We start from the raw sequence: 15,686 nt of genomic DNA on the forward strand, positions 1-15,686 counted from the left end.
ATGGGACAAAGAGAGTATTTCCTAATCTTCAAATTTACTCACAAAAGTAAAAGATATAATATAGTCATGTGTAGTCTTGTTTGATCTGTCTCAACGAATGCTCTATCAATATTAATGGTTATAATTTTAAAAGGTATGCAATAAAAGTTATTAATGGTTAAATAGGTGTACAACCATGTAAAAGTCAAAATGTATCCAATAAAAAGAGATCAAGGGAGTATTATACTTTTAATATATGGTAATTTTGTGAAAAATTAAGAAACTTTTACCGAAAACTACCATTTAAATGACCATTTTTTGGAACAACTACCATTTATTTATTTATTTTTTTTTGGAAAAAACTAACACAAAAACCTTGAGTAACACAACCACATTTAATTTCTTAGCAATAATCTCAATTAAGGAGCTAAGCAATCGATCATTTCTGCGACGAGGGAAAGGAGGAGGGGCAATTTCATCGGCATGATAAGGGAAGGGCTATTTCGGGAGTGAGGGAACGGGGGTGGTTTATTAGATGGTGTAGGTGGGTCACGCCGAGTGGTTTTAAATTAAAGGTTGGGAGAGGCCGATCGGTTGTTATCGGTTGTTAGGGGAGGTGGCTGGTCGAATTTCGATGGGGATGAGGATTGAGGCTAAGGTTTAACGGTGGGGGAATGGAAGGAAGGATGGTGGCTGGGAAGGGTTTCAAAATTTTGTTTTCCATTTGGACCAATTATGTTGTGACACATGGCTTTACAAATAAAAATCAACTTTTAGTTAGGTCACTGGTAAATCTACCTAGTAGAAGAAAATCCACCCAAAAATTCATAGTGCTCTAAAATAAACGTAAGTTGGGATTATTAAGAGTAAATCGCTGAAAATTCTGATTAATGAATTAAAGTGATTTTTCTAAAAAAAATAAAACTTAGATTTTGGAAGCACCTAATATAATAAAATCAAAAGCGAAGACAAGTCGAATTCAGGGTTAATTGGATGATGAAATGGAGTCGTTGGACTCTAGAAATTGCCCTTTTTAATCTCTTTAGTTGTAATAAAAATGTGTTCCTTTAAAAAAAGTGGTATTACTTATGTTTGTTGGGAGACAAAGAAAAATTTCAATTTTAGGTTTATATAAACTCTTGTTGAAGGAGGATGGTAGTAGGTGTTGTTAAACCAATTGACAGTAAAATAAAAGTTATTGCAACATCGTGACTTTGAAGTAAATAAATCAAGAAGATTTTATCCATTTGAATTATTGAGGTCCGCTAGGATAAGACTTACTGATTTTGAGTCGTCTCCGTCATTTCAGCAACATTTTTTTGGTAGAGAACCACAAGGGAGGGGATGAGAATCAAGCTCACGATCACCTAGAAACGGAAGGGGATCTCTAACCACTTAAGCTATCCCTCACTCTCTAATTTCAGCAACATTCACAGACTTTTAATTATATGTTAGAAAAGAACTCGCACAACACGAAACATCATCACCAACTTCCCTCATTCTATCAATAGTCCCATCACATGTTTAAATGTATGTTGGTAAACCTTATGTGCGTTGTCCTCACTCGTTGTAATAACTTTAAGGTAAATGTCGTTAATGACCTTAATTGGTATTGTGTAAGGGCTTCTTATGCCTTTAGTAACTTATGTTAATTTACTTTTCTTTTATTTGTTGTAAACTCAGTTTAATTAATGTTAATTTCAACCATTTTCAAAAATAAAATTTTAAAAAATCTTAAAAACTTACAAAGAATTGATACAAGCTTTGATGGTGTGTGAAAATAATGCTCCGTATTTGAGAAATGGAAGAATCAAAGAAAACTAATACTCCCTCCGTGTTTTTTTAAGTGATACATATTGACTGGCACATAGTTGTAGGCAATTTAATTGACATAAATAAAATAAGAGGTAAGTGGGGTAGTGGAGTATTAAAAAATTGTTAAAAAAAGATAGTGGGGTTAATAGTTTATTGAAAAGTAATGAATGTGAGAGGAAAGATATAATAAAAAAGTGGTAGTGGGTTTGGGTGGGGACCATGGGAGGAGAAAGATATAATATTTTAATGTATTGTTTTGCCAAAAAAAGAAATGTATCACTTAAAAAAACACGGCCGGAAATGGAATATGTATCACTTAAAAAAACACGGAGGGAGTACGATACTTTTAAAACAGATTTACTTAAAACTAGAGGCTAGAGGTGATCAAAATATCGGGCCAGACCTGGCCTTAATGTAGTATCTCTTGCCCAAATCCGCAAAAAGTAGCAGGCTTTTCAGGCTTTTATATAGTTGGGTCCGGGTTTTCGGGCTGGATTGGACCAGGCTAGCAGGCTGAACCAATGTTTATCGCTTCTACTAAAAGCCCTTATAAAGCCCGCTCTGCCCCATATACGATCATATAAAGATCCGTGCCATTTATTTATTAGACGGATTTAACCCGTATTATAAATGTGGCGGGTGATGGCTTTTAAAAGGCCTCCATTCCTAGTTTCCTACATCTCTAACTTATTTCATTGAAGCGTAGACTCCATGGAAGCGTTCTCCGTTGAATCAAATTCTTGTATCCCCATTGAAGCAGCTTCTAAGGTAAGTTGTTTGTTGTTGTTATCATCATATCAATTTACAATCTAGGGTTTATATTTGATCTAATTCAATCCAATTATCAGCGTGTTAAGTTTAGGGTTCGTAAATCTGAACTATTGGTTCTAAATTCTTAGATTATGCAACATCATAACCAAAAGAAAAGAAAATTATGAGCCTAATTTGATTATTGAATCAAATATCCCTAAAATTATGTATTTTTTTGAGATAATTGAATATGAAATTAGATCTCTTTTCCCTGGGCCTAGGGCGGCCGCCCCTCCTGCCCTGCTCATCTCTGGTGGGATCTTCTTACTATCTAATATGGGGTTCTTTTAATTTTTTTGGTGGAAAATCTTTGCATATTTTGGTTGAACAAATATCAATATTTAGATTTTATGCATCCGGGGTTGATGGAATTTGTAATGATGAATAAAATTACATTTTTTATAATTTTTTTGGTGATAAATTAAAGTTGATTTTATATGAACTTATGTGCTTTTTATTTTATTAACCTTGCATATGGCTTGTTGTGATTTACTGATGATTAAAAAGGAGTGAACTTTTTAAGGGTTGAATTCATAATTTTTTTTTTTATTTTGGAATTGAATGTTTGATATAAAATCATGGTTGGTAATTATGGTATAGTATTCTTGTTGCAGGAGCTGTAGAAACTAGTAAACTACTGTTAAAACATGGCTAGTTGAGAGTATTACATGTTTGCATATGGCCACTATCATTTTGTTTTAAAAGTGAATTGAACACTAATGAACAATACAATGTAAAATATTAACTGCATTGATCACTGACACTGATTCACTGACTGAGGCTCTGATTCACTAATTGACCCTTGAGTCCAGGTTTCATTCTAAAGGTTAATTTGGACACTAATGAACAGTCCATACTGTCTGCCAAATTCAAGCTCTGCAATCCCTGCCTTTTGCCATGAAGTAGCGTTCATTGATTAGTTAATTATTACCAGGATTTGTTGTGCTCACCTTATTTTCACTTCAGATCTAATAAGTTAAGTTCAGGTAAGTCTAGTTAAATTCAGTTCAGGAAAAATAAGTTTGGAAAATGGTTATCCAAGTTCAAATTACAACTACAATAAGTTTTAATAAGTTCGCTTAAATTTAGATAAGTTCATATAAGTTAAAATCAGGTGAATAGAATACACCCTTATTAGGTGATATGTAATGATTTCTTACTGATGTATAGTGTAGTTAAGTAATAAGTTTGACTAATCCCCTTATCTGAATTTTCTAATGAAAAAAAAATACTATAATTTACTTTGAATTCTGTTCACCAGGGTTTTGCATTTCTGTCACATCCATTGGTATTGTTGCTGTTTTGAGGAAATTGGAACTCAATCTGTCAGGGTTTAAGATTTTAGTTGTGTAATTGCCTCATCGTTTGGTAATTGTTCGTCTTCTGTTCATAATCAAAGTGACTATAATTGGGTATTAATGGTAAAATGCAGAATTTGAATATTGCAGAAGGGATTTGTTGTAATCATAATTGTTTGGTTAATTTGTTAGGTGTTGAAATTTATAGTTTCATTTGGCTATAATTTTTTATGGGTTCTTATATGTTGCTAAATTTGAGAAAATTTCGTGCGTTTAGTTTTGTCTCAATATAAATATTTTTTTGGATTTTATTCTGATTCAATTGGCGGTATGTTTAGCATTTCTTAATTGCTTTGTTAGTTATTGGGCATTGGGGTTTTCATATGTTTATAATATTTGATGGATTTATTCATATATTTTGTCAAAATCAAGAAAGTTCTGCGCTTTTTAGTCTGATTTTATATATATATATATATATATATATATATATATATATATATATATATATATATATTTTTAAAAAATATTTGACGTCTGATACGGTTCAAGTAGTATTATTTAAGATGTCTTCTGTATTTCCGAAGATTGCATCTCTTGCAGATTTTTTCTTTTCATATCTTGCCTCTGTTTTTCTTGTTATTTGTTGTCTGATAACAGCGCTAGATTGGTATTAGCATGTGCACCCTTTTTTTTATCTACTCTTTGCTGGTGATTCTATTTCTAAATCTCACTTGATTATAATTTTTTGTTATCTTATCACAGAATTACTGATTGATTATAGTATAATTTCTGCCGATTTTTTTTGTCATTAATTGTTTGAATAACTCACTTACATGCCTGCAGCAAATTTTTACCGAACAAATTTTCAATCCATCTCATGTAAAGAATTTATCATGGCCCAATTTTTGGGATTTATTTGAAATTGCATGAAGAGGGGAAAGAAAGATGCATAAATTATGTTCCTGAATTTTTCGCCATTATATAAATTGATCATGGTTAATAAAGTGGCCCTTTCTGTCTTGTTATGTTTGCCTCACTTGTATGGCTGAATCACTGATGATGATTTTGGGTTTCTGATAATGTGAAGAAAGATGCAATTTCTATTATTTGGCTAAATTAATTTTGAATCCTTTTAGGTAGGGAAATTTTAGGTTTAACTTGGTGATGAAACGTTGTAGTTTTTGTGTTCTGTCGATTTGATATGAATTTGGTTATCAGACTTATCACTGACAAAGTAGCAAAAATTATTTTTTTTGTTCTTTCATAGATTGCATGTTTATGATTATTGATTTGATTGAGAAACTAGTAAAGCATGAATCAAGCTATTGGTATGCAGGGTAAGCACATCAACAATGAATTGTTGATGAACACAGAGTTGCAGTTTATACTCTTTTTAGAAACATAGGTGTTTTGATTTAAAATAAGAAAGGAGGTATATTTTTTAAAATATGTGTTCTATCGTTAAAATGTCATTAATTGTGAAGTATGATTACAGAGTACTTAAACCTCTATTGAAACATTATATATATTTTTCTTATATTATCAATATCCCATGCATTAACGGGATATTAGCACTTTGCAAATTCGAGATGGTAAACCTTATGTTTATTAATGACATCTTACAATACATATTTTAATTCAATTATAGAGTACTTAAATTCTACCGAAACATTATCTATATAGATTTCTAATATATTTGAATGGTATTAAATTTCACGTATTGTTGGGAAGGCAAAATACATTCTTATGCTCCGGATGTAATTTCCTCAAAATATTTAATTAGTTTTCTCCCTTAAGCCTCACACTCTATAAATAATAGTTACAGTCTTAGTAGCATTTATAAGAGACCTTCTGATGTACCACCTTCACACACACATTTGAACTTTGGAACCCATAAAATTGTTCCGCAACAAATTTGGGGCTCTCAAACTTACTCTATAGGGCCAACAATGCATTTGAGTTCGTAATCGCAACCCTCGTTTTTGTTTGATCATCGGCCTCTGTTGAGTCCTACGGTCTTTAGGTAGTTTGTTCCCCCTTTTACGGGCTTGAATGAGCTTCCCACAGAGGAGTTGGTTGTTTATTTGGTTTAGAAAAGTCTCTTCCACTAATTGGCATAACCCAATTGCAAGTTCAGTTCAATTTTCAATATTCATTTTAAGGTTTCTGTTGTTATTGCTGTAAAAAAATTAATTTGCAGTTATTGTTTGAAGTGTTGAGGGATTAGATAATACTTGGTTTATCCTGTTTGTAACAATTCTTGGCTTCGGTAGAATTGTGTTGATTGGTGGTTTGAGTATTAATTTAAAATTTGTTCGATGGAATTCCAGATTCTTTTTTTTTTAATTTTTTTTTATCCAAGTGCTGATAATTTACATAGATATTATATGTAAAATTAATCTAGTTGGTCTTATTAATTTATTATTATATGATTGTAGTTGTTATTGAGCAAAAAGATGGACTAAAAAGGCAAACTTTGAATTACGGCAACGTTATTTTAGCTGTTCAGCCATGCAATGTATGTATAGTTGGCCAAAATTGCTTAGGATCTACATTTTGTCATCACTTCTTCAGTTGTCATGTTTTTTATTTAGAAGCTCGCTGCATTAAAAAAGCAAAACTAGTTTTGAAATTATTCCAACATCTGATGGCTGTGCAATTGCATCTAATTTAGGTTGTGTTGTAGAAGGTAGAAAGCGTGGTTAGAAATAGAATTCAATTGAATATTATATCTACTGCATGTCTTTTTATGGAGCCATTTTATGGTTGGTTTTGATTGAATCTCTTTGTCCCTCTGTCATATATTGTCAGTATAAACATGCGATTGAAGGCTGCAAGACTTTCTAGAGCAGCATCTAGGGCGGAAACTGGCCCTACTATGGTGCGAAGCTGGGATGACTTGGACTACGATATATTAATGGGTATAATTAACAGAGTGCCTTGGCGTTGTAGGCTTTACGTTGCATGTTTGGTGAGCAAGTCGTTGTTGGCAGCAGTATTAGACTCATTGTCACCTTGTGGTGTGATCAACCTCACAGTCATAGATTCCCACAAGTTGAAGAATAACCTTGATTTTCCCAGGTTTCAGAGAAGATACCTTTGTTTCCTGAAGCATATGTTGGATATTAAGCCAGTTGACTCTTGTTCTGCATTGTTCATTGGTGAAACTGTGCTAAAGCCACACAAGTATGTCTATATTGCCAAAAGGTAAATGAATTTTTTTTGTCAATTTTGTCTGTATTGTGCCTTGGTAAAACTTTGCCAGTCACACAACACACAAGTATGTCTATATAGCTGAAAGGTAGATGAATTTCTTGTCAACTTTGTCTTTTTATAGTTGATCCCATTGAAAATGGAATGTTTTTTTGGTTCCTTCCCAGTCTTTATTATCACTTGTCAGCAGTGTGAATTCCTATGGTTGATCTTTATAGAGATTTAACTTATTGGATCTTGAGAATGCCATTGAAATTGTCAAAGGATGTTTCCTGAAAGTTAAAGGATAACAGGGGTTGTGGGTACATTTATTTCAATGTTTTAGGCGTATATAGTGGTTTTTGGGAGTTGATTGTTAAGTAGCAGGGGCATTTTGGGAGGAAAAATCCGGGTATGGGATTCTTGAAGATGGCTTTACTCACTGAATGATATTTTATTAAGATGGCAGAATAACGGAGTACTACAGATAAAATTGGATTCATCACATGTATCAAGATATCAGTATGCAATTTGCTAATGTTAATCTTAGGGTATGCCCTCTTTATGAAATTTATGTGCACTTTTCAGGACACCCTCGCTGCAGCGGTTGGTTATCTCTGAGGCATTGGGTTACAGACATTCATGTTTTATGCAAGCTATGCGTTATTGGAGGAAGTTGAAGAAAGTAAAGTGTCCTGTAGATCTGTTTGTATTCTGCTCAGTCTGCTTTGAAAAGGTTGAAAGTCTTCAGTTATTTGGGGTTGTAAATGATGCTGCAGCAATAGCAATCCGTGATAGATGTCCTAGACTCAGACGATTGTATCTCATCTCATGTGCTTTATCAGTCACTGCATTGTCAACAATATTAGATGGGCACAAACGATTGGAGGTGTTGGATACCCGACATAGTTTCTGTGTTCGTGACTGCTCAAAGACTGCTAGGATTGGGATATCTCAATCCGTGGAGTGGAATGAAGAAGAGATTCGCTGTAAGGCTGCTGGTATAAAGTTGCACTTGAGGTGCACTAAACAGCGTTGTCCTAAATGTTCTGCAACTTGGAAATGCTGCTATCCAAAAATGAAGGGTCGACTTACAAATTATCGTTATTGGAAGTATATTTAAAATTTAATCTACTTGTAATGTTGTCTATAACATTTTAATTTATAAAGGAAATTGCGATTAAATTTCCCTCACCCAAAATTTTTACCAGCCAAAATATGACTAATTGACTAGGTTGGTAAATAAAAAAAGACTAATTGACTAGGTTGGTAAATAAAAAAAGACTCTTAGTGACAATTTAGTAAAAAAATAATTCGGTGACAATTTGGTAACAAAAACAAAAAACTAACCCTAAGCGACAATTTGATAAATAAACTAATCTCAAATTTCAAGTGACAATTAACCTAAAAAATATAAAAAGTTCCGACAAATTACTCGTGAATACTTAAATTAGTTTTTTTTCCGTGTTTTTCTTATACCAAATTTCAAGATAAAAAAAATGTTTAAATATCAATTTTCACTTAATTTTAATACCCCTTCCCTTATTAACGAAACTTTTTAAAAGGGATTGAAAAAAAAAAAATTTTGACAAGCGGATTGAATATAAATTTGGTGTTGGGATTCAGCAAAATAAAAAGGGATGACATAAATAAATTAATAATTCATATTAAATTAGGATTTTTAAAGAGCTTGTCGAAAAAAAAATTAAAAACACAAAAAAGTTAAATTAGGATTTTTATAGTGTTGAAAAAATTAGATATTTTGAGCTAAATGTTGTCTTTTTACCAAATTGTCGCTTGGTTTTTTTTTTTTTTTTTTAATCAGTTGGCCGCCAAAATATTTATATCATAAAAGTTTTCAGTGAAACGATAGTGTGCTTTGCAATTTTCTGTTTTTGACGAAATGGATTGCAATTTATGATATTATTCATTCAAAGGATTTAATATTATTGAATACTTATATAAACATCATATATTAGGATGACGTGTTAGGTGTGTCCCTTACGATTTGAAACTTTCAACAATATTAGATGGGCACAAACGATTGGAGGTGTTGGATACCCGACATAGTTTCTATGTTCGTGACTGCTCAAAGACTGCTAGGATTGGGATATCTCAATCCGTGGAGTGGAATGAAGAAGAGATTCGCTGTAAGGCTGCTGGTATAAAGTTGCACTTGAGGTGCACTAAACAGCGTTGTCCTAAATGTTCTGCAACTTGGAAACGCTGCTATCCAAAAATGAAGGGTCGACTTGCAAATTATCGTTTGGAAGTATATTTAAAATTTAATCTACTTGTAATGTTGTCTATAACATTTTAATTTATAAAAAAAATTGTGATAAAATTTCCCTCACCCAAAATTTTTACCAGCCAAAATATGGCTAATTGATTGGGGCTTGCCCCTAGTCTTCACCAAAAAAAAAAAAAAAATATGGTTAATTGACTAGGTTGGTAAATAAAAAAAAGACTCTTAGTGACAATTTGGTAAAAAAATAATTTCGGTGACAATTTGGTAATAAAAACTAACCCTAAGCGACAATTTGGTAAATAAACTAATCTCAGGTGACAATTAACCTAAAAAATTTAAAAAATTCCGACAAATTACTCTCGAATACTTAATTTAGTTTCTTTTCCGTGTTTTTTATACCAAATTTCAAGTTAATAAAAAGAAGTTTAAGTATCAATTTTCACTTAATTTTCATACCCCTTATTAACGAAACTTTTTAAAAGGGATTGAAAATAATTTTTTTTTTGACAAGCGGATTGAATATAAATTTGGTATTGGGATTCAGCAAAATAAAAAGGGATGACATAAATAAATTAATAATTCATATTAAATTAGGATTTTTAAAGAGCTTGTCGAAAAAAAATTAAAAACACAAAAAAGTTAAATTAGGATTTTTATAGTGTTGAAAAAATTAGATATTTTGAGCAAAATGTTGTCTTTTTACCAAATTGTCGCTTGGTTTTTTTTTTTTTAGTCAGTTGGCCGCCAAAATATTTATATCATAAAAGTTTTCAGTGAAACGATAGTGTGGTTTGCAATTTTCTGTTTTTGACGTAATGGATTGCAATTTATGATATTATTCATTCAAAGGATTTAATATTGGGTTGACGTGTTAGGTGTGTCACTTACGATTTGAAACTTTCAACTTAAATCTAACCTGTTTAATTTCTTGTCAACCTAATTAATTAAATAGGATGAGAGTTTTGACCCAAAGTTGTAAGTCTCGGGTAGGGTATTGTATTGTGTCAATTTTTTCCAACCCTATGCAAAATGATCCACTTTGATGAAATAAACATGTAATCGTATCAAAGTATACAACCCAATAGGTTCACCAATAAGTAGAATACTAGAGCAAAAGTATGAATTAAGAGATGTTCAAAATCAAGGCAAAATCATATTACAGTACTAAAGTTTCAATACTCAAACTAAAATTAACCCAATTTCATTACAAAACCATTAACATTTAATCTAACTCAAAAGAGCGTGTGAAATGGAGATTTGATCCCCTGCTTCCCCCCATCATCTATCATCTCAATCATCATCAAAACTCATCACTATCACCTTCACCTTCACCTTCACCTCACGAGCATATTATATAGGTGTTCCTAATCGGTAGATCTGAATATGATCAAAACCATTCACATCGACAATCAAATCACAGCAATCAAAGATAAAGGCTGGCCTTCTCATTGTGATAACTAGCTCATCGCGTTGTTCCTCCAACATAGTAGCAAACATTGGCCATTCAACTAAGAAGACCATTGCTTCAACATCCCAAGCACCTTCTATGTTATCAGCAACCAATATTCGATTTCTCTCTCTAGGAGCAAAACATTTCAGGATCGTATTTTCAGAAACTAATGGATCAAATATTTTCAGACGAATACCATTAATCTTCAACAACGATCGACAAATGTAAATTGCAGGTGATTCTCTGATGTCATCTAAATCCACTTTATTAGAAAATCCATATATAGCTATATTCAAAGAGCCTCCGATCATGTGTGAAACAGTCTGTACTAATTCATCCATCATTCTTCTCCTCATCTCACTAATCATTGTAAAAAACTTCTTTTCATTTGTCATCCCTACATATTCACATAAATATGCCAAATAATCTATGTCTTTTGTCAAACCCATACTTCCATAACCCGGTCTCGAATTGATAAAATCCTGATTCAATCTTGAGTTTGCAGTTATGGTGCTTCTCACATCATCGAAATTTGAGCCGACCTTTTCACATAAGGTAGATCCTATATTCATAAGTGTTAACTGAGCTGCAAGAACTGCATTAGATAATAACTTCCCTATTTGCACAGAAGATTGTGAACCAATGATTTCGATATTATCAACATTGACCACTCCTGCATACAAATCCTTAAAAAGAATTAAACTATTGTGACCTTCGTAAAAGTCACCTAATACCACCTTCTGAGGATGTAGCAAATCTTGAACAGCGGTGCCAACAGAAAAGAACTCCGGGTTTGTGATGACGCTAAGATGCCTAGCATTGTTAAACCCACGAATGTGGTTTGCAATGTTTGATTTATAGTCAACTGGTACAGTAGATTTGATAGCTACATACTTCCTACCAGTGTATTCTATCGATTGATTGGAGTATGCTCTTGATAGCATCATCAAAGTTCTTGATGTCCAAGTCATTCTTGAGTACTTTGGGCTTTATCTTGAGAGGAATGTCAACCGCAATAAAAATCAATTGACATAGATCAAGTTCTTGATCAATATTGGAGCTAAAATGTAGATTTGCCCTGTCAATACCTTCGTTAAGATATAAATATCAGGCTCAGAAAAAGGCATAACTCTCTCATTTTCATCATTGATACCATTCATATCATTAGTCTTCTCAACATCCTTATCCAAAACAACGAAATGTTTATCGTGCCAATAGTGAGCAAGCACCATCATACTTAAAACTCCAACCCTTCCTCCACCTATACAACATATTCTTTCTATATCTTCCGACACGGGCTGTAAATGAAACAAAATATCTCCTATCAATATCATCAAACCAAGCGAAAACAATTTGTACACTTGTTGATAATCCAAACCATATAACTTATAGGTATAAGTATTAAACAAACAAAATATTTCATACCAATATCATCAAAGTATATATGTTATAAAAATTAGTTTAATCCAATGCATTTCAAATGATACCAACTAGTGAAGTTTGCACAGATATATTTTGTTTGTAAACAATAAGGTCAAACACATGTGTTAAGATATATTGTAACAAGAAATAAAATTTATCAAAAACAATAATAATGTTTAGAACTTACAGGTGGTGTAACATCTTCATCATCAGGACCACCACTAGGATTACCTACATCGTCGGAGAAATCTTGATCTTAATCAGAAGAATCGTTCATATCACTGAAGTCGAAATAATTTAAGGTAAGTATGTTACTTCTTCTGAAGTTATAATCACATACAAAATGTTTAAATTGTAGGATCAAAATCATTAATATTTAGCTATACAAGTTCCAAACAATCATAAATTACACAGAAATTGATCTTAACCAATGTTCAATTAATAAGCTATATAATAAGTTCAAACAATTAATATATGTGCCTTCAAAAGGGTTTTCTCCATAAATATCCATAATCAGAAATCAATTTCTATTACACAATAAAAAAAATACACTAGTATATAGAATCAGCTTGACAACCATTTAACAACATTGTCCAACCCTATTCCCATTGTTTGTGTTTCTTCTTTGATTTTCATCCTTATTTGCCAAACCCTTATTTTCATAGACTGAATACAATTGATTTGTTGATGGTTTGCAAACTATTTTAGCTAAAGTACAAATATGTTAAGTTAGAAAGAATCATCAAATATATGACCTAATTAAGCAACCAAATTAATGTATTATATGAACAAATCAAGCAACATCAATGGACTACCTCATTTTTTTTTGCTGCTCTACCCTCTGATCTTCCGAAATTGCGTCTCTGTTGTACTTGGCTTAGCCTTAGTTTCTTGTCTCGTTTTAACTTTTTTTTTTTCTGTTTTTTTTTTTTTTTTTGCAAGGGAGAGAAATAGCTAGTCTCGTTTTAGCTTGCTGACCACGGCACGCCAAAGAGTGCTACCGAAGCCCAGGGCCCAGCTTCTAATTAAGTACTTCGTAATTCCTAAAGTTTTAGATACGGAGTATAATAAAGGAAAAATTGCTAGCTATAATTCGGCTTTTGCCTCGTTCATCTAAAATAATTTACATTTTGATTAGTTTTAAATAATCTGACCTTTAATGCCAGTTAGTTTTAAATGGTCACAACCGGTCATTTAACTTGTTAAAGAAAGTTACGTGACAAGTGTCGGCATTTGATTGATAAAAAAAATAAAATCATAATTTTATTTTAAAAGAAAAACTTAAAAATTGTCATTTGATTAATTAAAAAACAACTCCCACCACTAGTCCAACCACCCTCCACGACTGCCATCTCCACCAGCCCGACTCCTATACTTGCCCACTGGCGCCGGAGCGCTACACCGGCCACCCACCCTCTTCTCCCTGAATCGCCGACTCACCTCCACCCTGACCCTCAAAAAAGTAAAAAACTCCTTCCCCGTCCCGACCCCAACCTCCGTACCCTCGAAAAACCCCATCCTCTCTCCCTTTTCCGCCCCTACCCTTCCCTGCTCCTAGGGATAACAATGGGGCGGGTCAGATGCAGAGGATGGTGCCTCCAATCCCATACCCGCCTAAAAATCTTGTACCCATCCCAACCCCACCATCCATGGCGGGTACAATTTTCCACATCCACACCCGCCCCGCCGGGTACAAGTTAATATTCATCTCCGCCCCACCACCCATTTGGATATCCATACGCGCTACCATAATGACATTAATATGAAGAATTATTATTTCTAATAAACGACGTTAATTTTATTAATAAATATTTTATATTATTATAGTCTAGATTCTAAGCTCTTCCAAGCTTGTATCAACCTTCGAAAAGTAGTATAAGGCAGGTATGAGACGGTAATGGGGCGAGTTTACTCTAAAATCCATACCAGACCCACTTGAAGGTATTATGTCTTCGTCATGTGCAATTACTAGATATATAAATGGATCAAATTATGGAGATAATTAAAATCGTACATTTGGGTCGTCGTTATATCATACCTAGAGGTACTAACGATTTTTGGGCTAGTAAAATAGGTCAAAGCCTAATTGGACGGATCCTATAAGGTCACACAAAGGTAATTAGTATTACATGCACCATGGTGCACCTAGAAATAGGTGCACCTAGCCCAATCCGCCGCCCAGCCCAGCGAGTCTGTGTCCATTAGAAAAAGCATGCGCCCAACATAAAGAAGCCCATCAATTTTTTTTGTTTTCACCATTCAATTTTGTTATTCTCTTTTTGTACCTCTAAATTCTTTAAAAACCTAAATTAAAACTTTCAACAACTATTTTTTATTTTTCTCTCTCCTCTTTTTTTTTTCTTTTTTTAAAAAAAATTATTTTTGCTTCCCTCATTAACAATTTTGATTCTCCCATTTTTTTTTTACCTCTAAATTACTACTCAAGCTCTAAAGATTTCAACATTGGGAAAACTCTACTTTCTCTATCCACTTTAATATAAACTTTCTTGTATTTTGTTAAAAAAAATAATAAATGAAGATTTGTTTTTTTTTTTTTTTTTTTTGGAGCTTTTTGACTAATTTTGGTGAATTGTGCAATAAAATTAGCAAATATGATGCTAATCGTCCATATCCATTACATTCATATTTTGTTAATATATTTCTTGTTTGATGTTCATATACGTTGCCTTTTATGTCCATATATATGTGTTGTATGAAGTAATAATTTGTGTATAAATTTTATCAAGTATTTTGGTATAAAATAATAATTTATTTAGATGTTGTGTATTTCCTTCTTTTGTTGTTTAATATTTAATTATAGACCAATTACTGAACACCTTCAAGAAACTTCTGAACACCTTCAAGAAACTTCTGAACATCTCCCAGAAACTTCTGATAAGACACCAAAAGCAACACAAAAGCCCCCATAAACTTCTGATAAACCCCTAGAATTTTCTGATAAGCCACCAAAAACACTAAACCAACCTCAAAAACCTCTAAACCCCTACAAAAACTTCTGAACTCCAATTACAAACCACTGAACACCCTTCAAAAACATTTTAACTACCTTCAAAAACTTGTGATCTGACCACCTACAAAAACTTCAGAATTTCAATTAAAAAACCACTAAACACCCTTCAAAAACATTTTAACCACCTTTAAAAACCTTTGAACCCCAACCACAAACCATTGAACACCCTACCAAAACCCCTCAACCCCCTACAAAAACTTCTGAAAACCAACCACAAACCACTGAACACCCTACAAACACTTCTGAACCCCAACTATGAGCCACTGAACACCCTACAAAAACCTCTGAACCCTCTACGAAAACTTCTGAAACCCAACCACGAACCACTAAATACCCTACAAAAACCTCTAAACCATCTACAAAATTTTCTAACCACAAACCACTGAACATCCTACAAAAACCTCTGAACCCCCTACAAAAACTTCTGAACCCCAACCACAA

General features: G+C 33.0%; 2 protein-coding genes across 2 annotated transcripts; one reads left to right on the plus strand and one right to left on the minus strand.

Annotated features, from left to right (window-relative positions):
* Positions 1–2,434: 2,434 nt before the first annotated feature.
* LOC110737277 lies at positions 2,435–8,279 on the plus strand. The gene is made up of 3 exons (XM_021917622.1): positions 2,435–2,562; positions 6,714–7,109; positions 7,683–8,279. The coding sequence occupies exons 2-3, from the start codon at positions 6,721–6,723 to the stop codon at positions 8,215–8,217; spliced, it is 924 nt and encodes a 307-aa protein (XP_021773314.1). The 5' UTR covers positions 2,435–2,562; positions 6,714–6,720; the 3' UTR covers positions 8,218–8,279.
* Positions 8,280–10,448: 2,169 nt separating this feature from the next.
* LOC110737278 (UDP-glucose 6-dehydrogenase 1-like) lies at positions 10,449–14,212 on the minus strand. The gene is made up of 3 exons (XM_021917624.1): positions 13,030–14,212; positions 12,402–12,495; positions 10,449–12,090 (listed from the first exon to the last, which is right to left on the minus strand). Exon 3 carries the CDS (start codon positions 11,761–11,763, stop codon positions 10,693–10,695), a length of 1,071 nt encoding a protein of 356 aa, XP_021773316.1. The 5' UTR covers positions 11,764–12,090; positions 12,402–12,495; positions 13,030–14,212; the 3' UTR covers positions 10,449–10,692.
* Between the last annotated feature and the right edge of the window lie 1,474 nt (positions 14,213–15,686).

The sequence above is a fragment of the Chenopodium quinoa genome, unplaced genomic scaffold (assembly GCF_001683475.1).
Source record: "Chenopodium quinoa cultivar QQ74 unplaced genomic scaffold, ASM168347v1, whole genome shotgun sequence".
Lineage (NCBI taxonomy): Eukaryota > Viridiplantae > Streptophyta > Magnoliopsida > Caryophyllales > Amaranthaceae > Chenopodium > Chenopodium quinoa.

Coding starts and splice junctions, on each gene's coding strand:
- LOC110737278 (XM_021917624.1), bottom strand. CDS start 11,763: ATGACTTGGACATCAAGAACTTTGATGATGCTATCAAGAGCATACTCC.
- LOC110737277 (XM_021917622.1), top strand. CDS start 6,721: ATGCGATTGAAGGCTGCAAGACTTTCTAGAGCAGCATCTAGGGCGGAA. Junction 7,110..7,682: donor TATGTCTATATTGCCAAAAG/GTAAATGAATTT, acceptor TGCACTTTTCAG/GACACCCTCGCTGCAGCGGT.